The sequence below is a fragment of the Trichechus manatus genome, unplaced genomic scaffold (assembly GCF_000243295.1).
Source record: "Trichechus manatus latirostris isolate Lorelei unplaced genomic scaffold, TriManLat1.0 scaffold00109, whole genome shotgun sequence".
Lineage (NCBI taxonomy): Eukaryota > Metazoa > Chordata > Mammalia > Sirenia > Trichechidae > Trichechus > Trichechus manatus.
Genome location: NW_004444045.1, coordinates 9,031,151 through 9,058,222, shown reverse-complemented (window position 1 = coordinate 9,058,222; position 27,072 = coordinate 9,031,151). Strand labels below are relative to the sequence as shown.

At 47.6% G+C, this 27,072-nt stretch overlaps 1 protein-coding gene across 2 annotated transcripts in view; it reads left to right on the top strand.

Annotated features, from left to right (window-relative positions):
* The window catches only part of FGFR1 (fibroblast growth factor receptor 1), a 43,089-nt gene extending 19,057 nt beyond the window's left edge, over positions 1 to 24,032 (top strand). The window contains exons 2-17 of one of the 2 annotated variants that reach the window (XM_004383410.1): positions 8,180 to 8,446; positions 9,824 to 9,913; positions 10,179 to 10,351; positions 12,188 to 12,311; positions 13,603 to 13,793; positions 15,880 to 16,024; positions 18,227 to 18,423; positions 19,294 to 19,439; positions 19,675 to 19,796; positions 20,269 to 20,379; positions 20,936 to 21,126; positions 22,480 to 22,602; positions 22,866 to 22,936; positions 23,237 to 23,374; positions 23,596 to 23,701; positions 23,856 to 24,032. In XM_004383410.1, the coding sequence (XP_004383467.1) occupies positions 8,180 to 8,446; positions 9,824 to 9,913; positions 10,179 to 10,351; positions 12,188 to 12,311; positions 13,603 to 13,793; positions 15,880 to 16,024; positions 18,227 to 18,423; positions 19,294 to 19,439; positions 19,675 to 19,796; positions 20,269 to 20,379; positions 20,936 to 21,126; positions 22,480 to 22,602; positions 22,866 to 22,936; positions 23,237 to 23,374; positions 23,596 to 23,701; positions 23,856 to 24,032 (2,372 nt within the window). The remainder of the gene's footprint in view (positions 1 to 8,179; positions 8,447 to 9,823; positions 9,914 to 10,178; positions 10,352 to 12,187; positions 12,312 to 13,602; positions 13,794 to 15,879; positions 16,025 to 18,226; positions 18,424 to 19,293; positions 19,440 to 19,674; positions 19,797 to 20,268; positions 20,380 to 20,935; positions 21,127 to 22,479; positions 22,603 to 22,865; positions 22,937 to 23,236; positions 23,375 to 23,595; positions 23,702 to 23,855) is intronic. The other variant, XM_023737875.1, reaches the window with a different exon arrangement.
* Positions 24,033 to 27,072: the final 3,040 nt, after the last annotated feature.

The following is a 27,072-nucleotide window of genomic DNA, read 5'->3' as shown; positions in this document are numbered from 1 at the left end:
AAAAAAAAAAAAAAAAAAAAAAAACCCATTGCCATCGAGTCAATTCCCATTCATAGCGACCGCATAGGGCAGAGTAGAACTTCTCCGTAGGGTTTCCAAGGAGTGGTTGGTGGATTCGAACTGCTAGCCTCTTAGTTAGCAGCCAAGCTCTTAACCACTGCACCACTGGGGCTCCAGTACATATCAAGGTGTTATGTAAATCTTATCACCTTGGTTAGTTTGGGGCATGTCTTCTGCTCATTTCTTTGACCCATTTCTTTTTACACAGTGACAAGGGTTCACATAGGTACTTAATGATAGATATTTTTGAAGAAAGTCCTCATCTTCTCTTTGGATTTTCAGGAACTCAGGTCTTGTCTTCTCTAAGAATACCAAGGTTTGTGTTGGTTTAGGCCTCCTCAAGGCCCATTCCCTCACCCTATGCAGTGCCGATGGCTGGCAGAAGACAAGAGATTTAGAATCAAGAACTTGGATCTGATCTGATGTACCCTGGGCAGAATTGCCTGCTGGATTATGAAGGGAGACATCTGGCCAGTCCTGCTGTAAGCAAAATGCCACACCTGTTGGCTTATTGGAGGTTGCAGAGCTGTGATATTTGGGAGGAAAGTGGGAAGGGAGCCGGACTCATTAGAGATTCATCAACATTAATTATGTTCCTAGACTTTGGAGCGAAATGGCAAATGACACCAACCCTCATGCCTCTCTGTCCTTTCTAGCTACTTCCTTGAGGATTACTAAAAAGTATGGTCCTTGATCTGCTCTTAATTGCCCCGCGTGTAGAGAAGCTCTGTTAGAGAAGCAGGGTGGGTTAGTGAATGTATCACTTTCATCCCCACTGAGGGAAGTACTGGAGCCCTGGTGGCTCAGTGGTTAAGAGCTCGGCTGTAAAGCAGAAGATTGGCAGTTTGAATCCACAGGGCAGTTCTACCCTGTCCTATAGGGTTGCTATGAGTTGGAATCAACTCAGCGGGTTTGGTTTGGTTTTTTTGAGGGAGGTACTGAACCCAGCCTGAATAACTTTTCTGCAGTCTTCCTGTTGTCTACATTGTCCCCAAACCTGCCCCAGGAGGAGAGCGCCTGTGGCCCCCTCAGTCTCTGAGATCCAGGCAGCTAAGCAGGGGCCTTTGTTCTCTCCTGTGTCCTGGAGGGTTGTCCTAGTAATTCAGGAAAATGAGTTTGGATGGCCTGAATCCTCTAAGGATATTCAAGTCACACCCTTGCTCTAACTTTCCCACTCCTGGTGTTGGGAATGGTGACTCTGTACTGTGGGCATCAAAACACACAGTGCACTTTGTTTTCCGTAATACACTTTTAACATGTTGCACCCAGAGCCTGTAATAGTGAAGGTTATAATCTGATTCACAGCCAAACATTTTCAGCCTCAAAGTCACCATGGCATCCAGATACCAAATGTCCTACAACCTCCATTCCCCTCTCATCTCTCAGGAAACAAGGTTTATAAAGCAAGTGTTCTGGTTTGCCACTTCCCTCACTGCATCCTTATTTTACATACTGAGGACTACCTTTGTACCTGGTTTCAATTAATCAGGTTCTCTAAGAGCTGCAATGTTGGTTTCAAGTGGCAGAGCAATAAACTGGCTTTCTTTTCTTCATCTTTCATGACCATCTTTGTTGACTAGAGCCCAACAGAGGTGTCAGTTAGCTCAAGTATAGCCCTGGCCCGTTGGTCTGGACTAGGAGACAGGAGAAAGGGCAACTCAGAGGACACTGAGCTAGAGATGCAAGAGCCTTTCCAATGAGGACATAAATGGGGGGGGGGGGTCACTGGAAAGACCAAGAGAGAATGGAGAGAGTGACTTGGTTGTCGAGGGCTGCCAGTGAGCAGGGATGCCCTCAAATCAGCCTGCCTCGCATAGGACTCGCCAAAGTCAGGACTGCTATCGAGGGCAGTGACACAAAGGGCAGGACCCAGTAAACAAGGAAGCAGTTGGTTACTTTCAAATCAACTCCTAGAAGAAAGTGGAGTTATTCCTGCTTTGTCAACGGAGAATCTGACACACACATCAAGAGCACTGTTAGCGGTGGAAAAAATCCACTAGAACCCAAGAGCCCTGGGCTGATTTTTAGTTCCTCTAAAAACTAGCCTTTGCCAGATGCTAGATTCCATTCAAGCCCTCTTAAATATTTTCTGTTTCTGGCATTGTTAGGCACTATGGGAAAGTTGTAATAGGGAGTTCTACTCTTAGGTTGCTTGCTATTTCTTAGGAGAGACAAAACATGGCCACTTTTTTAAAAATAATATTTTACTGAGTTTTTGGTGAGAGTTTACACAGCAAGTTAGGTTCCCATTTGACAATTTCCACATAAATTGTTCAGTGACATTAGTTACATTTATCACCATGTGTCAGCATTCTCTGTGTTCTCTTTGTTCCATTTCCAGTACTCTAATTTCCCTACCCCCTTATCTCCTCGTCTTTGCTTTTGGGTAATTGTTGACCTTTTGGTCTCATATAGATGGTTTTTAAATAGAGCACCAATCTTACGGGTAATATGCTTAATTTTGTGTGCCACTCTGCTATTTTGCTAAAAGATGATCTCGGGATAGGCTTGGTTGGTTCTAGGTTTAAAGAGAGTCTCAGGGCGGTAGTCTCAGGGAGTCCTCTGTTTTCTGCTGTTCCAGTTCGTCTGGCCTTTTTTTTTTCTTTTTCTTTTTTTTTTTAAAGAATTTGAGTTCTGCTACACATTTTTCTCCAGTTCTATCCGGGATCAACTATTGTGACCCTGGTCAGAACAGTCAGTGGTGATAGCCTGGCGTCTAGTTCTTCTTGTCTCAAGGTAGATGATGCTGTGGCTCCTGTAGACCTGATTCTTCTCTGAGCTTTTGGTTACCTTCTTACTGTTTTGCTCCTGGCGAGTAGAGACCTGTAGTGGTGTCTTAGATGGCCGCTCACAGCTTTTAAGACCCTAGATGCTACTCACTTCACTAAGACACGGATCGTGATTTTTGTGAACTCTGTTATGCCAATTAACTGAGTTGTCCCATGAGATTATGATCCTAAGCCTTCAAAGCCAGAAAACCAATCTTAGAAGGTGTTTGGTTATATTTGAGGAGTATCCATATTTGTGTCTTCAGTGAATATAAGGGCCTGTACCTACATATTTGTATTTACACGTACCTATAGATACTTCTTGGAAACCTTGGTGGCGTAGTGGTGAAGTATTACAGCTGCTAACTAAAAGGTTGTTAGTTGGAATCCACCAGGCACTCCTTGGAAACTCTATGGGGTAGTTCTGCTCTGTCCTGTAGGGTCGCTATGAGTCGGAATCAACTTGACTGCAAGGGGTTTGTTTGTTTGTTTCTATAGATACTTCTCTCTGTTCTCACCTATGTACACACCTCGACTTACCCGTATGCCAATATGCCTGTACCCATCCATATGTGCTGAAACACTCATTTTTACTTTGGTTGTGCCATGCTCACTACATCCACATTTGGTGCCACTTTTCCCATCACCAAAAATAACAAGTCTCTACAGTCTGAAGTGTACTCCCCTCCCAACCACCAATGAACTTTGGTCCCTGTATTTTGTCTATTCTTGGTCTCTCTATATTTAGCTACTCTGTTTATTTGTCTTTGTTATAAAAGAAGGATCATACAATATTTGTCCTTATATGTTTGACTTATTTCACTTAGCATTATGCCTTCCAGGTCCGTCCATGTTATAATATGTTTCGCAGACTCATCATTGTTCCTTATGGTTATGTAATATTCCATTGTGCGTATGTACCACAATTTGCTTATCCATTCATCTGTTGATGGGCACTTAGGTTGTTTCCGTTTATTTGCTACTGTGAATAAAGTAGCTATGAACATAGGTGTGTATCTGTCTGTTCATGTCATTATTTTTAGGTGTCTGGAGTATATCGCGAGGAGTGGGATTGTTGGATCATAGCATAGTTCTATTTCTAGTTTTTTTGAGAAAGCACCATACCACTTTCCATAGTGGTTATACCATTCTACAGTCCCACTAGCAATTGATAAGGGTTCTAATCTCCCCACATCCTCGCCAACATTTGTTATTTGTTTTTTCTATCAGTGCCATTTTAGCTGGGGTAAGATGGTATCTCATTGTAAGGGCATGGACTCTTTTAATAGTTAAATAACAGTACACCCAAATGTCCCTCAGCTGATGAATGGATGAACCAAATGTGGCATATCCATACAGTGGAATATTATTTGGCAGTATAAAGGAATGAAGTACTGATACATGCTACAACATAGACAACCCTTAGAAACATTGTGCTATGTGTTAGAAGCCAGTCACAAAAGACCACATATCGTATTATTCCATTTATATGAAACGTCCATAATAGGCAAATTCATAGAAATAGAAGGTAAATTAGAGGTTGCCTAGGCTAGGAGGATTGGGGATTTGGAGAGTAAAGGCTAAAGGGTACCGAGTTTCTTTTTGGGGTGATGAAAATGTTCTGAAGTTAGATTGTGGTGATGTACAACTTTGAATACACTAAAAACCATTCAATTCTACACTTTAAATGGATGAATTTTATGGTATATGAATTATCTCATTAAAGACATTTTAAAAAAGAATACAAGATGGTATGTAATTGATTGCAAATTTGTGTGGTTCAGACAGTAACTGTTTTATAGAGAATTAGGGTAGAGACGCCAGTGTAAAGAGAAGGCTCTCTGGAATCTTTGATGTATCCTGCTACTTCGAGTAGTCTGGGGTGGGGGACTTTAGAGAGATGGCTGGCAGTCTTCAGCAGAAGTTAGCTTTTGTTGTGTGGAGGCAGGACACAGTGAGGAGAACTGCCAGACCGGAGTAGGCGGCTTCTGGTAGGGAGAAGTTTGGATGGAGGAGGGAGCAGATGTGGAGAGCCTAATGGGGATGTGGATCTCAGCATAGGATCTCAATCGGGAGAATAATGTGAAAAAGTACACGAAGGGTGTGAGATCAGGCTGAGTTTGAACTCCAGTGGCAGGGAGACCACTTAGGAGGCTATCCTAAGGTAATATTGGAAACGGGAAATGTTATGGGTTGAATTGTATCCCCCCAAAATGTGTGTCAGTTTGGCTAGGCCATGATTCCCAGTATTGTGTGATTGTCCACCATTTTGTCATCTGATGTGATTGTCCTATGTGTTGTAAATCCTACCTCCTTGATGTTAATGAGGTGGGATTAATGGCAGTTATGTTAATGAGGCAGGACTCAATCTACAAGATTAGATTGTGTTTTAAGTCAATCTCTTTTGAGATAGAAAAGAGAGAAGCAAGCAGAGAGACGGGGACCTCATACCACCAAGAAAGTAGTGCCAGGAGCAGAGCATGTCCTTGGAACCCAGGGTCCCTGTGCTGAGAAGCTCCTAGTCCAGGGGAAGATTGATGACAAGGACCTTCCTCCAGAGCAGACAGAAAGAGAAAGTCTTCCCCTGGAGCTGACGCCCAAAATTTGTACTTTTAGCCTCCTAGACTGTGAGAAAATAAATTTCTCTTTGTTGAAGCCATCCACTTGTGGTGTTTCTGTTATAGCAGCACTAGATGACTAAGACAGGGAGGATGAGGCAAACCTGAGATACATTTGGAAGCGAACTGGGGTCTGTCTAAATGATTGTTTTGGGAGAAAAGAAAGCTGAGTCTTGAGGCTTTTTATAGATCATATAGAAAAGTTTTTGTTTTTTTTTAAATGTTTGTTTTATTTTTGTGAAAATACAAAGAGCAGAACGTGTACCCATTCGACAGTTTCTGCACATACAATTCAGTCACCACGTAGAAGAGTTTTGCTTCCAAGTTCTGGCTGGGATGGGCAAGATCCAAGTTAGCCAACAAGAGTCGCAACCGGGCCAGGTCGCTGTGCTGTCTTCCCTTGGGGAAGGGTGTTTACCTTGCTACTTCTTTGTCTTTGGGAGGTATTTTTTGTCTCTGGGACCTGTTGAAGTAGGCTGTGTGATGCTAGAGACCAAGAATTTGAGTTTACTATTTGACCAACGGCTGGTACAGATCACGAGCTGCAAAATATTTAATTAGTGAGGTCATTTGAGGGAAATGAGATTTGATCAATAGGAGTGACTGCTGTTTTCCTTAAGGGTTGAGTCTGAACCACTTCTCTTCTGCCTTCTTTTGACAAAACCACAGACCATTAAAAATGGAAAGAATAACTTTTTTAAGACCCACAAAAGCTTATTTTTAATCAGTTGAGTGGTCTGTTCACCTTTGTGGCATTCCCCCTGACTGGATTCACAAAAATAAACCTGTGCTTGCCAAGAGGCTTCCAAACTCTTTTAAAGCAGCACCCACTTTTTGATGGCCCAATATTTAATATGTAAGATAGAGCCCTTGGGTTGAAGTGGGCCAGGGCCTGTGGCCTGTGGCCTGTGGCCTTGGCCGCTCAGCCATGCCCACTCCTCATGGCCCCCAAAGTCCCTCAAAGGAAAACCACCATTAGTCCCTAGTGCGCACTGATGCTCGGGACACTCTTTTTCTTTTTCTTTTTCATTTGTAATGTTTCTGGCTGAAACCTGTTTAGCACTTCAGAAAGACATTCATTAAACTGAGGGTGGCAAAGGAGAAAAGGGAGTTTAGAAAAGAAGACAATGAAGAAATGGCATGACGGTGCATGTGCCATTTATTTAGCAAACATTTGTGTGCCAGGCGTTGTGCTTGGTGCTGGGAATGTGACGGGTGATAGGACATGCCTCAGCCCTCTGAACTGGGTACACTGATGGGGGCTATCCTTTACTGTGATAAGTGCAGTGGCAGGCCACCTAACCCTGACAGGAGCTAGAAAAGGCTTCCAGGAGGAGTTACCAGCCAGACTGAGGAGTGGAGCAGGAGTGGAGACAGTCAGCCAAAGACAAGCATGGGCCCTGCAGGTGGAAGGAGCAGCTGTGAGTCAGAGCTGAGGGTGAGTGGGAGCATGTGTCTCAGAGCCTGGTGCTTCAGGAACCTGGCAGGTAGCTCCATATGAGCTAGTGAACCCATGGTGAGAACTAAGGCCTCTCCAAGGCAGTAGAGACAGTCAGGCGGTCGATGTGAGTGGTGCCATGTTTGTTCTTTGGGTGGGAGGTGGACAGTTGGCTGAAGGTGCCAGGAGCACATGTGGATGCCCGAAAAAGAGATGGAAACTGATGCACCCCTTGTTAGTGAAGAGAGGGGGCTTTCAAGAGACATGTAACAGCCCAGGACGGTGAACTCTTAGGTGTGTCTTGTTAGCATGGGGGAGGAGTCGCTGGTCATGAGAGGGGTGGGTGTCTGAAAGGGGTAGCCGCTTCTGGTGGAGGCTCCTGGGCAGATCTTGTGAGCCATGGATGACCTGGGGCTGGCCCAGCAGTGCTGTGGTGGGTGAGGGAGTAGTCTATGTGATGTGTGTGACAGGTTGATGGGGGGGTGGGGGTGAGAGGGTGAGCCTGGGCAGTGGGCAGTGGGGTGAGTTGAGTAGAAAGGAGCTTTGTGTGCAGCAGCTTATGCTGCCAGAGCAAGTGTGGGTTTTGTGGCAGCTGCAGGCCTACGTTCCTAATATAGTCAAAAGCCCTGAATCCTCTGGCCTGACACCTGTTAGCTGGAGGTTCCCCTGAGCTGACCTCTCCTTGGGCTGTCTCTCCCACATGTGCATCTGACTTGTTGGGGGCCAGACCCCCACCCTCACTGAATCTTGAGCTCAGAGCCCCTGGTTGACAAGTTGCCTTCTCTCCACTTGGATGGGGGCTGTTGGATTTTAGAGGGGCAGGGTTTGTTCAGCGGTTACTAGGGCAAGGTATGTGGCTGACCTAGCCAGAGGAAAACAAGGTGTTCTCTGGGAAGTGGCCATTCTTCACAGAGCACCGAGTGTGTGGGGAAGGGGCAACTTAGACCCGAAGATGTCCTCGGGGGGTCCAACCTTGCCCGCATAGACCTAGGGAGAAGAAATGTGAACTGCTTAATGCTGCTGCAGCTGCTTCCTAACTTTTGCCTCTTCCTTCCTTTGACCTTTGGAGGGGTGGGGTGGAGAAGAAGAGATGCGGGTTCCCAGGCAGCCGGCCATTTCCCAACTGACCCATATTCCAGTTCCCACCTCCAGCTCTGTAGCCCCCAGTGAACGGCGTTGGGACATTGCAGCTCAGTGTGGCTAGTGTAATTCCCTTTGTCTCTCTCCTCCTTCCTTCTCCCTGCCTCCCTCTCCCTCCTTTGGTTCCTCTTCCTGGCCCCTGTGGGTGGCTGCAGCTCAGCCCTGGGGAGCCCCTGTGGAAGTGGAGTCCTTCCTGGTCCACCCTGGTGACCTACTGCAGCTTCGCTGTCGGCTGCAGGACGATGTACAGAGCATCAACTGGCTGCGGGACGGGGTACAGCTGGTGGAAAGCAACCGTACCCGCATCACGGGGGAGGAGGTGGAGGTGCGGGATTCCGTGCCTGCCGACTCTGGCCTCTACGCTTGCGTGACCAGCAGCCCCTCTGGCAGCGACACCACCTACTTCTCCGTCAATGTCTCAGGTTGGTAGCAAAGCCCTGCCCTCATCCTCTCCCTCCACCCCTTGAGCCCTTTCTGCTAGTTTCAGGGCGAGGTGTACCTCCTCCCCTCCATGAGCTGCCCCCACTCTGCTTCAGAAGCTGCTGCCCACTAACATTGCTCCCTGCCCGCCGCGTGGCTTAGCTCTCAGAGGGGTGACCCAGTGGTTCAGGCCCCAGTGCAGAGATCTGGGGCTGCCAAGGTCTGTCTCGGAGGTGATTGCTAATGCTCTTGGGAGCATGAAGACCCTGGTAATTTCTCTACCACAGCCTGCCCAGGTCTCCAGGTTGCTGAGAGGGGCTCAGCCAGCTCCCATTCTATCATTCCCTTGTCATTTGGACTTGGTACTCGGCTTAGTGATTTGAGTCCCAGAACATGTGGTGAGGTCCCTACTGTAATGAGGAAGGATCCAGGTGCACCACCATATCCACAAGCTTGATGCGAGATGTCTGTCCTATAGCTTCTGGAGCTGTCAGGGAAGCCAGGGAACCCTGGAGCCCTGGGACTTTGGGAATCTGCCACTTGTAGTTGCAGGAGTTAGGTTTTCACAAATGTAGGATTAAACAAAAGTAGACCTGAAATTTTCTCCATGTCATTTGTGCATCTCAGGGGTGTGGGCTTGGCATCTCCTTCCCTAAGGCATTATGTAGAACCGGCCCAACTTAGGGACATGCTTTCTTTATTTCCCTCCCAACCCCCCAAAGCACTAGCAAGGGCTGGAGAAAGATCTGGCATAAACCCTCGTTGTTGACCACAGTGTGTGTCGAGCCTCTTTCTGGCTTTCCATTTTTTAAAAGGGGTGGTGGATGCTTGTTGGGAAGAGGTGTTGGCAGCTGCAGACTGTGTGGTAGGCTCCCTGTCTGCTCTGGGAAAGAAGAGCAGCTCCTAAACTTCAACAAGTACATGCTAGAAAAATTCTGCCTGGGTTACCCAGTGGTTGGCAGGTCAAAGAAAGATACAGATTGCCTGGCTTCTAGTTATGAGACCCCGAGCATCCAGGTGGTACGATGAATTGGGAGAGAAGCCCTGAATCCAGAGTGGAATGAAATTACCCAGGAACAGCTGACCCTGATGAAACTGAGCAGTGGAAAGGCTTCTGGGCAGAGAGGGACAGTGCATGGAGTAGGAGAGGGATAGGGATGGAGACAAGCAGAGGAACTTGCAGTTCTTAAAAAAATAGTTTCTGTCCCACCCGGAGACAGTCACTAAGGGAAAAGTGGGACTGGGGGTCAGGAAGGGGAGGGTCGTCTGTTCATTCGTAACTGGACTGGACTTTATAGGGTGGTTGTTGATATGGATGGAAATCTAGAGAGCCCTTTTTCCCTTGGAGACACATCGGCGCCCCCATCTTCTTCCCGTAGATGCTCTCCCCTCCTCGGAGGATGACGATGATGACGATGACTCCTCGTCGGAGGAGAAAGAGACGGATAACACCAAACCAAACCGTATGCGTGAGACACTGTTTCCTACCTTACTGCCCTCCGGGCCTGGGTGTGGGGTTTGAGAGGGAAGGGGAGGCTTACACGTTGGTTGGAGAACAGAGGAGGAGAGTGATGGTGCTCACGTTGCTTGACTACGCAGTCTCTCTGGATGTTACGGGCACTGGGCACAGGTGTTGGGCAGGTGGGCGGGGCACTTCCAGGTCCTGGCCTGGATCCTGGCTCTGGAGCATGACCACCCTCCTCTGCCTGTCTCTTGGCTTTTCCCCCCGGACAGCCGTGGCTCCATACTGGACTTCCCCAGAAAAGATGGAAAAGAAATTGCATGCAGTGCCAGCCGCCAAGACAGTGAAGTTCAAATGCCCTTCCAGTGGGACCCCTAACCCCACGCTGCGCTGGTTGAAAAATGGCAAAGAGTTCAAACCTGACCACAGGATTGGAGGCTATAAGGTACGTGTGTATGTATAAAAGTTAGAATAAGAGGAACAGGAGAAGCTAAGTTAGAACATCCTTAATGTATACCTTTAGTTGTTTCAAATAATGTTTGCTGGCTGTAAAAGTGATACATTTTAGAAAAATTTTAAATATAAATTTTTTTTAATACAAAAAATCCTTTTTACTACGTATATGGTTTTTACATCGTTAATCACATTGTGCATATAATTCTTGTCATTTGTTAACATTATAACATGAGTCTTTTGCCGTGTATCTGAGAGATAACTTTTCATGGCTGCATAACATTCCGTTGTAAAGCTATCCCAGAATTGAATTAACAATTTTACGATCTTAGCTATTTTCTGGTTTTTCACTGTCATGAATAATGTCGCAGTGACTATCTTTGTACTAACATCCTTGTCAGCATTTTCAAATGTTTTTTCTTAGGACAGATTGCTAGAGGTGACATTACTAGATTAAGTGGATAAGCATTTTTGAAGCCCTTGATGCATATTACCCAATGAATTCCCTGAAAGGAAAGTTAATTCACTCTCCCAGAGCAGAGTATGAGAATGACACATTCACTATACCTTTGCTAGCAAATTTTATAGATGAAAGTATCTCATTGCTTTTTTGTGCATTATTTGGCTTATTAAACAAACAAACAAACCCAGACCTGTTGCTGTTGAAGTCGATTCCGACTCATAGCGACCCTATAGGACAGGGTAAAACTGCCCCATAGGGTTTCCAAGGCAGTAAATCTTTACAGAAGCAGACTGCTACATCTTTCTCCTGCAGAGTGGCTGGTGGGTTCGAACTGCCAACCTTTTGGTTAGCAGCCGAGCACTTAACCCCTGCACCACCAGGGCTCCTTTGCTTATTAATGAAGCTAAAATGTTCATATATTAACAAGCCATTTTCATTTCCTGAGTGTAAATTGTCTGTCCATGTGTTTTGCCCATTTATATTTGTAGGAAGAACATTTTCACTGCAATCCCTTCTTTGGAGTCTCTAATTATCCTTATAGTCTTGTTTCTTTCTCATCTCACCTAGCTCTTTTCTCAATAATCGTGTGCAAGAAGAACAGGAGACATCAGAAAAGAATAGGGACACATTTTAAATTAATGCTGTTTTGGCCACTGGTTTCTTTTCCGTAAAACAGAGTTGAGTTATGAGGATCAGATGGTAATAGGTCTCAAAGCTATTTGTACACTGTAAAATGGAAGGTACTGTTGATAATCTCCCCTGAAAGGTGACTGTGGGGCACTGTGCTATGGTTGGTACAAGACAGTGTTGCTGGCCATAAAGAATTTCTAGTCTAACAGGAGGGCAGATGTGTACATGTGCAACTCTCATAAAAAGCAGACTGTGATAAATTCTTCAGTAGAGATACAGATAGGACGTCAGAGGTACAGAGGGAAAGACAAGAACGATTCTGACCAGAGATTGGACTGGAGGAGATGGTTTTTGAATGAGATTTCAAGGGCAGACAGGACCAGAATCTTGGCAAGAGTCATTCCAGGTACAGAAATACAGAGTTGGGAAATTTCCTGGTGTATTTGGGAGAGTTTGTAAAAGGCATGTTGTGTCCAGGTCATGGGTGACCTGGAATGCCATGGTGAAAACTTCGAGTTGTGTCAGTGCATCTGATGTGTTCTTTCTGATTGTAAATGGGTTGAGAGTAGAACTCACTGTGCCTTGTTTTGGCTAACTTTCTGAAACTTGGGGTCATATTCTACTGTGTTTGGATTTGGAAGGGTAAATGCCCCAGGGTGCCGATAACACCACGTGGGTTCTACCTCCATTTTCCTTCAGACCCTTAATGGAGCTCTGGGCACTTCCCCCCCTCAGGTCCGTTATGCCACCTGGAGCATCATAATGGATTCCGTGGTGCCCTCTGATAAAGGCAACTACACCTGCATTGTGGAGAACGAGTATGGCAGCATTAACCACACCTACCAGCTCGACGTTGTGGGTAAGAACGCGAAGGCCACAGGAGTAAAGAGCTTAGAGGAAAGAGAGCACAGGGGTGTTTAGAAACAGCCATGGCTTCCGGGTTTACTTAGGGATAACGTCATGGCACTTATTAGTTTTGTTATCTTGAGTAGGCCACTTCACCCTTTTGAGCATCACTTTTCTGTAGGAGTCCCTGGATGGTGCAAACAGTTAACGCTTGGCTGCTAACCAGAAGGTTGGGAGTTCAAGTCCAACAGGGGCACCCCAGGAGAAAAGCCTGGCGATCTACTTCTGAAAAATCAGCCATTGAAAACCCCATGGAGCACAGTTCTACTCTGACATACATGGGGTCACCATGAGTCAGAGTCAACTTGATGGCCACTGGCTTCTTTTCTGTAAAATAGAGTTGAGTCATGAGGATCAGATGGTAATATGTCTCCAAGCTGTTTGTACACTGTAAAATGGAAGGCACTGTTGATATTCTCTCCTGAAAGATAACTGGAATAGTGAAGAAAATTTAGCAGAATAGCCATTTCTTAGTGAATTCCAGCAATAGGCAATTCTCATGGCACTCTTGCAACGTAGACATTATTATCCCAACTATATGGAAGAGCAAACCAAAGCTCAGAGAGGTCAGACACTTCTTATGCAGAACTCCAAGCCTGTGCTGACCCCAAGGCATCACAGGAGACACTGGGAAGAACATCATGCTTCTAAGTGATAGTACTGTAGCCTATTCCTTCTAGCGCTTCTGATTCTCATTACCTGGAGGTTTTAAAGTAAAGAATTTCACAATGAACATTCTGTCTTGGTTTTATGTGGTTTAAAAAAAAAAAAAAGATTCTGGTCCATTAGATCTGGGGTGGGACCTGAGATTTTGCATTTCTAATGAGCTCCTTGGGCAGTACTGGTGCTCTTGGACCACACTTTGAATAGCTAAAGTCTAAGTGACTCTAATTTTAGTTAAGAGGTAGGCCGTGCTGGGGCAGGCAGCATGGCTGAGTTATAGGGATCTCCATTAAGGCAAGACAGACTTCTCATTCCTGTAAATGGATGCACTGCCTTGGGGAGGAGGTTCCTGATAGCTGCTCAGGGCCTGGGGAGAGGGAGGCCCGGTGAAGATCTGTCCCTTCTCTCAGCTCAGGTTCTTGGGGCCAGGGCTCAGCAGGGGTGCTGGGAAGTGCACTGCCCATCCTGGGGAAGTCGGATGAGCCAGGGTGTGGAAGTACTTCCCTTTGGTGTCTTTGTTTCCCAGCCAAGGCCAGGCCACGGCAGGGTCTGATGAGCTTCTCCTCTCCCTTTCTCCACAGAACGGTCCCCTCACCGGCCCATCCTGCAGGCCGGGTTGCCTGCCAACAAGACAGTGGCCCTGGGCAGCAATGTGGAGTTCATGTGTAAGGTGTACAGTGACCCACAGCCCCACATCCAGTGGCTAAAGCACATCGAGGTGAATGGGAGTAAGATTGGTCCAGACAACCTGCCTTATGTCCAGATCTTAAAGGTAATCTTGGTCTCAGTCTCTATGCACCAGTCTTCTGGGATGGAGGGCTCAAGCCCTGGGGTCAGGCTCAGTGCCTGCAATGGGAATGCATCCCTTACCCTTCAGGCACACTCCGTCTTCACAGGGGCCTGGCCACACTCCCCGGACTAGTGACGAGACCACAAAGTGGAAGTGAGATGGGAACAGAGGAGTGGGGCAGTGGACAGTGCAATGCTGGTTCCTAAGGAGCTTTGAGAGTGACTTTGCTGGGGTGTTTGGGTCAACCACTCCAGGAAAACATCTGGGCTCCAGCCTTTTTGTTGCCGAGGATCAAGGCCTTTCCAGCACACTTTTCGTAGTCTCTGCCCTGCTTCCCGAATTATGTTCTTTCTGGCAGGTGGGATGCATGATAAAGGCATAGTTAGGTAGAGCTGGAAAAGCAGATGCCACATATAAATTCTAAGCAGTGTCAAGAGTAATGGGATTCTCTTCCTTTTTCCTCTCACTCCCAGACTCTCATTGTCCCTGAATGCTCCATTAATCCAGGGAAGGTAATTGCCTAAATCTCCAGTGGCTCTTGTGACAGGAAGTAACCAGGAGCTGGGAAAGTTGTTTACCTCCTTGTCTCAGAGGTAGACCTCATCCTCCCCTGGCCTGGCTGTCCCCAAGATTTACGGGCCATCCCTTCTCTCCGCTGCTGGTGCTGAAACTGCTCAGTAGCAAGTGGGGCTGTGGCCTTGGGCGGTGGCCATGCTCTGCAGTCAGAACGCCTGCCCTAGCCCCAGAGGAGTGGGTACAACACACTCACAGAACGTTACTAACAGAACATTTGATCTGGGGTAGTGCTTTTTTTTTTAAGTTATTTTTCAGTCAAATGTTTTGGACCTTTGAAGTGAACTTGTATTGTCCTACTAAAAAGGAAAAGATGCCAAATCTCACTGAACATCTCCCTTCCTTACACTTAAATTGAAGCCTCCCTGGGCCTGCCTTAAAGTTACATGGAAGCGCAGAGTATGGCCACATTCCAGTGTTTGCCCAATTGACTGTGTGTCATTGGTTTGTTCCAGCATTCGGGGATTAATAGCTCGGATGCGGAGGTGCTGACCCTGTTCAATGTGACAGAGGCCCAGAGCGGGGAATATGTGTGTAAGGTTTCCAATTATATTGGTGAAGCTAACCAGTCTGCGTGGCTCACTGTCACCAGACCAGTGGCAAAAGGTAATGGGGAGATGGACGGGGCCCTGTGCTGGGAATTTGATTTAGCCCCCGGCTGCCAGGGCAGGTGGGGAAGCCACGCCGAACTCTCCCTGTTAGCCTACTGTATCTTTAGTGCCTAGAGCCATGGAAAAATGCCTGGCCTGGGAGGCTGGTTTGGTTTGGTACTCTTTTGGTTTCTGCTGGCTCCCTCTGTGCCTTATGTGTGTTCCTTGGCTGTGTGTGTGCGTATATGCATGCTCGTGGGTGCACAGTCTTGCAGGGTTGAATGGTGGACAAGAGAAAGGAAGCAGGCGTTCCGTGTGTGTGTGTGTGTGTGTGTGTGTGGATGAATGGTGGACAAGAGAAAGGAAGCAGGCGTTCCGTGTGTGTGTGTGTGTGTGTGTGTGTGTGGTTGAATGTGGACAAGAGAAAGGAAGCAGGTGTTCCGTGTGTGTGTCTGTGTGTGGCTGTGTGGGTGTGGGTGTGGCTATGTGTGTGGCTGTGTGTGTGTGTGTGTGTGGCTGTAGCCCCCTCCCATCCCTCCTGTGTGTGCCCTCTGATTCTCTTTACCTAAAACCAAACAGCCGCCCGCCTGCTGGTCCCCATTTCTCCATGCTGCCCACTGCCCGCATGCTTAGATGGGCCAGGGGCTGCAGCGTCTGGTGGTGAAGGGTCGTAACCAGCCATCAACTTCTCAGGTCTGCCGGAGTTCCTCCCTCAGGGTCTCACTCTCTTCCTCTAACAGGTCGCGCTGCCTGGTGGTTTTTGTTTGTTCGTTTTTGCAAAGGAGACGCTGGGGAATGTGTCTTCCTCTGATTTCTTCCCCTTCTCTTTCTCACTCCCTTTCTCTGTGTCTCTTAGAGGTCTCATGTCCTGTGCTTGTCCATTTTGCTTCCGTTGTCTCTTCTAGACGGCCGGAGTTAATACCACCGACAAAGAGATGGAAGTGCTTCATTTAAGGAATGTCTCCTTTGAGGACGCTGGGGAGTATACGTGCTTGGCGGGTAACTCTATCGGACTCTCCCATCACTCTGCATGGTTGACCGTTCTGGAAGGTATACACTGTACCTCTCCTCTCGATGTCCTGCCCTTGCCACGGGCACGGGGGGAGCATGCATTGCAGGGCGAGGGGAGACACAGAGCCGGGGGAGGTAGAGGAATGGGTCTCATGGGCCAGCAGGCAGTTCCCTGCCTGCCATGTGCCCTGTCCTGCTCCATCATTTTGTCCAACCTTGAGGGTAGAATCCTCCCGACCAACACAGGAGCTTTCCTAGTTTTGCGGAACATGTAGGCCTCCCGCCTGTATACCTGCATCTGGCTCTCCCCTGGCTAATGCAATGCATGCATGGGATCTGGATTTAACCCGCAGCTGGCTCTCCTCCAGGCAGCCTCCTTCCATCCTGGGGTCCAGCAGCCTTCCCTCATCTGCTTGGTACTGAGGGCTGAGTGAATTGTCTGATCCTTTTTGCCAGCCCCAAGAATCTTATAAAAGACCACACTCCTTCTCTGACTGAATATAGACACTCAGTAAGAGAGGCTTGCTGCTTGCAAGGAACAGCCCTAGCCCACCCTTCCACACTGTTGTCCTCTGATTTTGGAGGAGGAGAGGTTCTACCTAGACAGGTGAGCCTCCGCTGCCGTAAACAAAGCCAGCCTCAGGGCAGTGGCAAAGGGCTTCATGATGCCCCATTTATCCTTTGACAACTTATGTTCCTGCTCTGCCAAGGGGGAAGGTGTGCGTGTTGGACCGGGAACGAAGGAGCCTACGGCCTGCTCAGGGTGGTGGGATGGTGACTGCGGGGTTAGAGCTGGTTGGTGCTGCCTCTGAGCATCCTGCATGTGGATCTGGGTGCTGTTCTGTTCTTGTTACTGCTGACACCGCCCTCTTTTCTCTTCCCCTCTGTCTCCCCACCTCTGCCTTGCTTGCCTGACAGGGTCTGATAATGCCCCTACTTGAGGCAGAGAAGAGTTCTGTTTTTGCCATTGTCATTGTCCTTGTCCTGTCTGTGCTTCCCATGTACTCCCAACCCGTTTTCTTTGTTTCTCGACATTGGGGAAAGAAACAAAAAAACAGAAACACTTCTCCCAGTTATCAGCTCTGCTGTCTCCTTGTCAGGCTGTGGGAAGTTCTCTTCCAGGCTCAGTCTGGGGTCGTCCCTTGTGCCTCTCAGGGAAGGTTCCCAGGGGTGCCTGCCTCTGTGGCTGGCTGATATGTTTGAAAGGGGAGGAGTGGGAGGAGATGTGTGGAGGGCAGAGGGGCATTCACATGGTGGGGCAAGCAATGTTCTGTGAAGAAGCCGGTCACTGTGTGTGCTGAGATGTGAACGTTCCCAGCCATCTCATGTTGAAGGGAAAAATGGATTGAACTGAGTTGGCTTCTGGTGGGAATGGGGATGAATTCAAAATAGGAGGTGAGAGAAGAGAATAAAACAAGCCCCATACCCCCCTCCCCAACACACACATTTCCTTCCTAAGTTTTAGGAGTTAAAACCTCATCTCCACCCCCATTAAATTCTTAAAAATTTTAAGAGTTAGGCCCTGTGAGTATAATTCTTAAGAACTACAGAAAAGGTTATTTTTTTCATTTAGAGTAGTCCAAACATATTTGGAAGTTAAATAGGTTTTGCTTGTGGTTTGGATAGGTATAAATATTTACCTGTCTGACCTTAGAGATGATGGATGGAAGGTGGGAAAGTTAGGACAGACGGTTGCCCTCCATTTGTTTTCATTCTGTGAGTGCCACTGTATACCAGGTGCTGTGGCATATAGACATAACCAGGTGCCATCCCTCCCCTCAAGGAACTCACAGGCCATCAGGGACAGAAGACTCATAAACCGTCTATCCCCATGCAATAGGTGTTCATACACAATGCTGAGGCTGTGTGCAGAAGGGATATCTTTCCATCAGGAGACAGAGAGGCTCTCAAGTGAAGCCTCAGTTCTCCCTTGCAGGGTACCTGGTACCTGTCAAGCCTAGCAGTCCAGCTGAGCAAGGAGGGCTCCTGAATTAATGAGGATGGGACTTGTGTCTAATTCATCCCTCCTGCTGAGTTTGAGTCAGAATAAGGAAGTCTTAAAGATCACAGGATGTCTGATCCTCTCAGCACCAGAATCTCAATCCTAGCTAGGACCTGGCTTGATTCTGCCCTGAAAATTCCCAGGGAAAGGATTCAGTGGGTGTTGCTTTTCTTATGGAGCTAGGGCCCTAGTAGCCCGGGTCCCCAGAACCTGCTGACACTCTGTTCACACTGACTCAGCCTTGGAGGAGAGACCGGCAGTGATGACCTCACCCCTGTACCTGGAGATCATCATCTATTGTACGGGGGCCTTCCTCATCTCCTGCATGGTGGGGTCTGTCATCATCTACAAGATGAAGAGTGGCACCAAGAAGAGTGACTTCCACAGCCAGATGGCCGTGCACAAGCTGGCCAAGAGCATCCCGCTGCGCAGACAGGTAACAGAAAGTAGATGGGGGATTTGCACGCTCTGCATCACCTTCTCCCCTGGGCCTCCTCCAGGGGCTTCTCTAGGGCCCTCTAGCTCCCTGTCCTCCCCGCTGACCCTAGCCTACCACTTTGGGCTTTGCTTTCTGGCCTCTGGGCCCTTGTCGGGGGACCTTCCTGAGCTAAGTGTTCCAGAGTCAGATTTAAAGCTGTTCTAGCCCCTGAGTTCTCTGCTCTCACCACACCGCAGCTGTAAGTCCCCTGCTCACCTGGCACAGGGACTGGAAGAAAGCCCCTTCTGGACTGAACTGATAGCATGTATTTGAACTGTCCCTCAGGGCTGGTGAGAGGTGCAAAGATGTAGACAGAGGAGAGGACCTGAGTCGGGTCCTAAGATACCCTTTTTCTCCTTGTGCCCACCCTCTCCTCACTGAAGGAAATGATACAGCAGGTGAAAGCCTTGGAAAGAATTGAACCCTCACTCAGAACACTGCTGATTCTGGAAGGTGCTTTGGGAGTTAGGAATCCATAATCCGAGGCAGGGTTTTTGCAAAGAATCAGGACAAGACTAGAGTTATTGGAATAGGTTATAAAATGCCAAGCTGGAAAAGATACTCAGCGATCATTTAGTCTGTTCATTTTAAAGGTGAGTAAACTGAGGCCCAGAAAGGCTAGTTGGTGGCAGAAATAAGTCAGTCCTAGAACTTAAGTCTTCTGACCTTAGGTCCTTTTACCTACTACTCCATGTTGGGAAAGAAATGGCCAATACACAGAAAAATACCTCTGCCATTGGTGGAAAGCCCCTACCAGGAATTGGAAAGAATGTGCTGCCACTTTCTCCCCTCTCCCTGCTAGAAGAGTGACCCCACTCTCTCCTGTAGGTGTCAGCTGACTCTAGTGCATCCATGAACTCTGGGGTTCTGCTGGTTCGGCCCTCGCGTCTCTCCTCCAGTGGAACCCCCATGCTGGCTGGCGTCTCCGAATATGAGCTTCCTGAAGACCCTCGCTGGGAGCTGCCTCGAGACAGGTAATGCTGTAATGCCGACTTATTTGAGAAAATCCCTTTATAGTTATTCTAACTGTGGAAGTTGTGTGTAGTACGACCTTTTAAGGAGTGAAGGTACAGCAGGCATCTCCAGAAATAATAATTCCCACTTTGTATTCTCAAGTTGGGTGAAATATGGAGAGGTGGAGATGGAATGTCCTCTAAAGGACTGAATTGTGCCAGCCTCAACTTATGTCACTTTTCGTTTCCCCAAAAGACTGGTTCTAGGCAAACCCCTGGGAGAGGGCTGCTTTGGGCAGGTGGTGTTGGCTGAGGCCATTGGGCTGGACAAGGACAAACCCAACCGTGTCACCAAAGTGGCTGTGAAGATGTTGAAGTGTAAGTGATGTTTCTGACCTTACAAAAACAATCCCTTCCCTTTCTAAGCAAATTGTGGGCCTCAGGCCAAGAAGAAGACCCTGTCTAGTGTTCTTTCATTGCACACACCTGCTACACTGCCTATTTAGGAATACCTGCGGATGGAGGGGGCATTCTGCACTCTGAGATTGCCATAGTCTTACCAAGTTGGTGTCAACTTGGGTTGTGGTCAGGTGTTTATTCTAGGTCCCATTACTGGCTGATTTTTCTCACCATATTCTCTGCCCCACTCATTGCCACATATTGCAACAGCTGCTCCCATAAGAGGAAAGGGAAAATGAAGTTGGATGGGATGTAGGGAGGAGAGAAGCAAGTCCCAGTGAAAAGGGACTCTTCGGGCATATGCCCTCTCCCCTCTCCTTTGGCTTTTCTACTGGCTTCCTCCCTTCCAAAGTGAATGAGTCTCATCCCCTTCTCTGGTTTGTGTGTAAAGCGGATGCAACAGAGAAAGACCTTTCAGACCTGATCTCAGAAATGGAGATGATGAAGATGATCGGGAAACACAAGAATATCATCAACCTGCTGGGGGCCTGCACACAAGATGGTATGGGCCAAGCTGGGCTAATTTTCCCACCCTGTCTGGGGTAGGGTCTGAGACAGAAACCTGGGCCTCATGTTCAAATAATAGGGCCTGTCTGGAAGAAGATTCTGAGGAAGTTTGGGGGTGCTCCCACCTGGGGATATCAGTGATGAGGCATCCCTTAGCTATACTTAGGGAAAGGGGTTAAGAAGAAAGGCTGGTTTAGCAGGAGTTGGAATGTATTTCTTGGGGTCTGAGCTGATGCATTTTGGTGTCATCTGAGAACACAGGCATTTAGATTCACATACACAGTGTGTAGATATGAACAGGGGTGTGTGGTGTATCCAGATTAGGTCCCCCAACTTTGCTTGGGGACTTTCTGGACTGTGTTGGGCAGAATTATTTTCCTGACTTTCTTTGCGTACTGAAATGAATCCTGGTCCCCAAAAGAGGAAGCAGAAAAAAGGAGGTTAGGATTATGGAGCAAATGCATGGTGTGCAGTGGGGGTTATAGGTTCCTTGAGGTGAAGCTAAACCTGCCTGCCTGCCCTAATAGTGTCTTCATCCCTGTGCTCCCCAGGTCCTTTGTACGTCATTGTGGAATATGCCTCCAAGGGCAACCTACGGGAATATCTGCAGGCCCGAAGGCCTCCTGGGCTGGAATACTGTTACAACCCCACCCACAACCCAGAGGAGCAGCTCTCCTCCAAGGACCTGGTATCCTGTGCCTATCAGGTGGCCCGAGGCATGGAGTATCTTGCCTCTAAGAAGGTGTGGAACCTAAAGTCTCCTCTGGATGAAGTCAGGGTGGGACCAGAGCTCTCCTAGTCCTCTAGCTTATGACTCTGAATCCTTTGATCAAGTTGTAGACTTCTTGAGCACTAACTACATGTACTGCTTTAGGTACTCTGGGAACCTCAGTCAGTAGAGCCAGGGTAGCCTAGTGGTCTTGGGGTCAGACTGAATTAGGTTCAGATCTGCACAATGCCACATTCTGTGTAACCTTCGGCAGTTACTTAACATCTTACATTTCTTCAAATATAAAATAAGAATAGGACTACCTGTGCCATAGAATTGTTATGGGGATAAAATGAAATCAAGCCTGTGAAAGTGTTAAGTACAGCTTTTGGTGCTTAGGAAAAGGTGGCCTTGCTTATGCCCCAACCTGGAGTGGTTATGCTGTGCCCGGGGAGCCAGGACTTGAGAGCACATACTCAGCTATACAGCCTGAACATATGCATAAAAGTTCAGCCCTGTGCAGTGTGAATCCAAAAGCTAAGAGTTGCCTCCAAGAAAAGCTACCTCCTTTGCCATGAGACCAGATGAACTGGATGGCGCCCAACTACCATTACTGAACATTTTGATCAAAGATTCTATAGAAGAATCCTGATCAAAAGGGGGAAATGTAGAACAGAATTTCAAATTCTCATGGAATCCAGATTTTCTAGAGTCACTGAGACTGGATGAACCCAATACTTGAGCTGAAGTTGTAAAGAATGTCTGCCTTTGGGAAATCTGGGGTGGAAAGGAGAAGTGTGCTGTCACATTATAGGGAGAGCAGCTAGGGTCACATAGCAATGTGTGCATAAATTTTTGTATGAGAAACTGACTTGAGCTGACTTTCACTTAAAGCACAATTTTAAAAAAAAGGAATGTCTGCCTTGAGCATTGTGCTCTTTTAAGATCTGTCTATATAGGATCAAATTGATAACAGCAACTTGAAAGATTAGATAGGAAACTTAGGGGGCAGTGAGTTTATGTTAATGGGGAGGAATAACTCAGAAAAAGAGGGTGAGAATGGTTGCACAACTCAAAGAAAGGAGGCAGATAAAGAGGGTTTGCTAAAGTAACTGAGAAGCCAGGAGCCAGGAGGAGTTTGAAGTGGCTGAGGGGAGGCAGACGTTCGAGGAAGAGAGATAGAATGTTCAGGAGCTAGAGTCTCGTGTGGGAGGAGAAGGCCCGTGAAGTAGGTCTGCCTGCCGGCTGCAGAATGAGTGTTGGAGTAGAGGGTGACCCCGACCACTGGGTGGTAGTGCATGCTTACAGTTGTCAGGCCCTAAAGCCTTACGGCCCCTCACCTACAGACCACCCTTCTCTTTCCCCTCTCCCTTCCTCACTCCACAGTGCATACACCGAGACCTGGCCGCCAGGAATGTCCTGGTGACGGAGGACAACGTGATGAAGATTGCTGACTTTGGCCTAGCCAGGGACATTCACCACATTGACTACTATAAAAAGACGACCAACGTGAGTGCTGACAAGACCACTGTGCTCACGGCCTCTGCCGGCGCTCTCCTCCACTAGGCTTTCTCCCACTTAGATTTCCCTGCTGTAACCCAGCGTGGGTTATTTACCTGAGAAATGGTGTGGTAGGATGAGCTGAAAATGTACACCTCCCCCTCCCTCACCAAGTTCAGTCCCCCTGTGCCCCTGCTTGTCCCTGACCTTCCCAGGGCCCTTGTTCCACTGCCCAAGCCACCTACCTCCATTCTCCCCTGTGCTGTTTGCAGGGCCGACTGCCTGTGAAGTGGATGGCGCCTGAGGCATTGTTTGACCGGATCTACACCCACCAGAGTGATGTGTGAGTTTGAACTAACAATTGCCAGCGATACTTGGGATAGAGAGTATCCAGTAGGATAGAGTCCTGCATTCCCCCTCGAAAGAAAACCTTTTATGTATCCATTCACTTTGCTCCCAGCTGCTGAAAGGTCAGTCTTTTCTCCAGCACTGTCTCATGATGTTCCCCTTGGAATTAAGGACTTCTGTTGAGAGAGGGGAGGCCCACGATGAGGATCTGACCTGCTGATGAAGGACAGATGGAAAAGACTATGGGCTGGTCTAGTTCTGTGCCTATGGATCCAGTGACTCTGCTCATCCACAGGTGGTCCTTTGGGGTGCTCCTGTGGGAAATCTTCACTCTGGGCGGCTCCCCATATCCTGGTGTGCCTGTGGAGGAGCTTTTCAAGCTGCTGAAGGAGGGTCATCGTATGGACAAGCCCAGTAACTGCACCAATGAGCTGTAAGCATGAGATGGTATCTGAGGTCTTGGGCAGGACACTGGGGGAAGAACGGGTTTGACTGACAGGTAGAGGAAAAAGGGTGTTTGGTGGGGCAGAGCCACAATTATGTAGATAAAACGTACCAGCTCTTCTGGTCACTTTTCCCATAAACTCTCCACCATAAATTTTTTAACCTATTTGCTTATATCTTTCCTCCCCCTGCATTACAATCCCGACACAGGTATATGATGATGCGGGACTGTTGGCATGCAGTACCCTCTCAAAGACCTACCTTCAAGCAGCTGGTGGAAGATCTGGACCGCATTGTGGCCTTGACTTCCAATCAGGTAAGGCTGTCCCAGCCTAGACCTCAAGGTCATCATCAAATCTGTCATCTTTTTTAACCTTTCAGTGTTCCCACTTTCCTTGGGTACAACTCTGAGTACGTACTGTTGCTGGGAGAATGCCTAATCCATTGCTCTTTTCTCTCTACTGTCACAGGAGTATCTGGACCTGTCAATGCCCCTGGACCAATACTCTCCCAGCTTCCCTGACACCCGAAGCTCTACCTGTTCCTCAGGGGAGGATTCTGTCTTCTCTCATGAGCCGTTGCCTGAGGAGCCCTGTCTGCCCCGACATCCAGCCCAGCTTGCCAATGGCGGACTCAAACGACGCTGACTACCACCCCACCTGTCCTCCTCCCCAGACTCCAGCATCAACTGTAACCCTCACCCACCACTCCCTGCTGGACTCACTGCCTTTCCTTTTTTCCCTTCCCTGCTGGCATGAGCCAGCTGCCTACTTGAGGCCTTCCTGTGTGGCCTGTCTTCACCGCACTGAGCTCACCTCTCTTCCTCCTCTTCCTCTCAACCTGAGAGGAACAGAGAGGCAGGTACTTGCTGATGGCCACTTCATTCCCTCCCAAATGTTGGACCAAGACCCCTCCCTGCCACCTAGCACTGCCTGGAGGGGTGGGGAGTGGGAGAGGAGAAGGCATGCAAGAGAGAGCTTACTGAGCTTTCTTGTGTTGGTTTTGTCTGTTTTACCTTAACCCATAAGCCCCTTGCATTCTGGTGGCAGGTGCCTTGTCCTCAGGGCTACAGCAGTAGGGAGGTCAGTGCTTTGGGCCTCAACCGAAGGTGACCTCTGCTCCAGATAGATGGTGCCAGTGGCTTATTAATTCCAATACTAATTTGCTTTGCTGACCAAATAGCTGGTACCAGAGGATGGTGAGGCAAAGGCTGGGAGCAGTGTTGTGGCCCTGGGGCCCAGCCCCGTACTGGGGGCTTTGTACATAGCTATGAAGAAAACACAAAGTGTATAAATCTGAGTATATATTTACATGTCTTTTTAAAAGGGTTGTTGCCAGAGATTTACCCATTGGGTAAGATGCTCCTGGTGGCTGGGAGGCATCAGTCGCTATATATTAAAAACAAAGAAAAAAAAAAGGAAAATGTTTTTAAAAAGGTCATATATTTTTTGCTATTTTTGCTGTTTTATTTTTTTAAATTATGTTCTAAACCTGTTTTCAGTTTAGGTCCCTCAATAAAAATTGCTGCTGCTTCATTTTTATATGGGCTGTGTGAAAAGGGAGGGAATGCCAAGTGGAAAAGAGAGAGACTGACGGGCTGGGGCTGTGTCCATCCAGAGGGCACTGCACGGCCCCTGTGTTTTCCTTCCAACTCTTCCTCTGAGGTCCTGCACCGAGACCTCTAGGACGGACTTCCTACCTCTCCAGCCCTTTTGGAAAGGCAGGAAAACAAGACATCTGCACAATGGGCAGGAACCTCCTGTCAATGCACCAGAGGGGCTGGGCAGAGAGCCAAGGCTGCAGCAGCCCTCAGCGACAGATTGTTTCCTCACAGGAAACTGTTGGAGTAGGGTAGGGGGTGGGGGGTCAGGGAGGGAGCTGGCGCCTATCTTTGAAAGCCAAGGGGTAGAGCACAAATGATTAAGAGGGAAGCTAAGGATTATTCAACAAGGTCTGCAGAAACTCAAACCCAGATGTGTGTTTACCCCCTCTGTGTCGGTGTGGTTTTGCCTGTGCTTCAATGTGAGGGAAGGGGAAAAAGCTTTGGTCACCTAAGACTTGATTTACATGTCAGGCCCCTTGCTTCATTTTTCCTAACTTACTCTGTGTTCGTGAGCCTCCCCCAGACCACTCTTCTATATCCATGTGACCAGAAGGCATTTGTTGGGACTATCACAAATCTTGGCTTCCTATAGTTCTTGTATAAACTCCACCCCATCCCGCAGGAAAGGGGGAAAAAAAATTCTTTGAATGTTTTTGTGTTTTGACTACTTGGAAATTGACTTCTGCCACCTGCTGGTTATCACTGTACTCACTAAGTGGATTCTGGCTCCCAGTTATGCGATTGCTCAACTTACTACTACTCGGCCTCGATGCTTACAGCTTACTTTTTACAACTGTTTCTGGATTACTGCTGAATATAAAAAAAGGCCAACAAACTCTCATTTCTGTAGGGAAAGTGGGATCGCAGCTTTAAGTTTCCTTTCTGAGCTAGGTGATTTTGGGCAGCTGCAGTGTTCGTCACTATTGTAAAATTCTCTCTTATCCTTGTTTCTCTGTAAATATGCAACTGTCAACCTATTACGATTTGCATTTATGTTTAAAGAAAGCGTAATTTGGTGAACAGAGCCAGGCAATGCATTTTAGCTTTTAAAACCATTTGCTTTGACACCTTATAGTAGTGTCTTTCCTTGTAAAATAGTGATGATAATTTCTGCCTTGGCCCTGCCTTGAAGCTATGTTGTGTGAACGGGTGGAGAATCTATAAGGGGCTTTATGTTCCTTGGGGAGAGGTGCTGGAGAAATATAAGGCACTATTATTGTAACAGTGGTGTCCTTGCTGTTACTACTCAGATCACCCACGAATTTCCCCAGAGGCTGAACTGGCTGTCACATAACAGATAGTGAGATTGACCTGAGAGAAAATGAAATGGCCATTTTACTTAGATGACAGATTGGGTCTCTTGAGGAAAAGCATCCAGTTTATCTAATGAAGACATTGTGCTGTCAAGGTGCTGAATCTGTCTTGTTTCCTGAGGGTTAAAAGATTAGGGACTGGGATCACCACAGCATTAATCAATACTGCCTTTCCGTCTTTTCTAATTGCCATAGGCTGGGGATCATCAGTCCCTTGGTGCTGCTAATGTAATGTATTGATCTCAGGTAAGTAAGACTGAACATCACATGGTGCGAGAACTCTGTCTTATTGATGATAATGAAGTCGCTGTGTTTATCAGCCACCACTGGGTGGAGCCAGCTGGCTAAGAGCTCAGTCACATTAGGCATTGTGCCATTCTGCTTTAAAGTTAGTCTGAGCTTACCTACAGGTGTTCATTGGTGAATGGGAAATCTTTAGCTTCAGGTTTTGGCATTATATTGCATTTTTTTGGCATCACCAATATGATTAGTATGGTAATGACTGAAGTGCAGAATTAGACATAGCATAAATGCAGGTCCATAAGTGTAAAGTGCCACCCCACCAACACTGTTCTAGCAGAATTCTCTTCGGTGTATGAGACACAGGCCAAGTCTAATATCACTGAGGGTGGGTTTTGGAGAACGCCTGATAATTATAACTGATGAGTTTATCAGCAGCTGGCAGAGCTGACGTATATGTGTCTGTAGGAAGCAGAGACCAGGGAAAGGAGGAAGATTTTAAGCAAGCTGGCAGACCTTTCCATTCCCTCA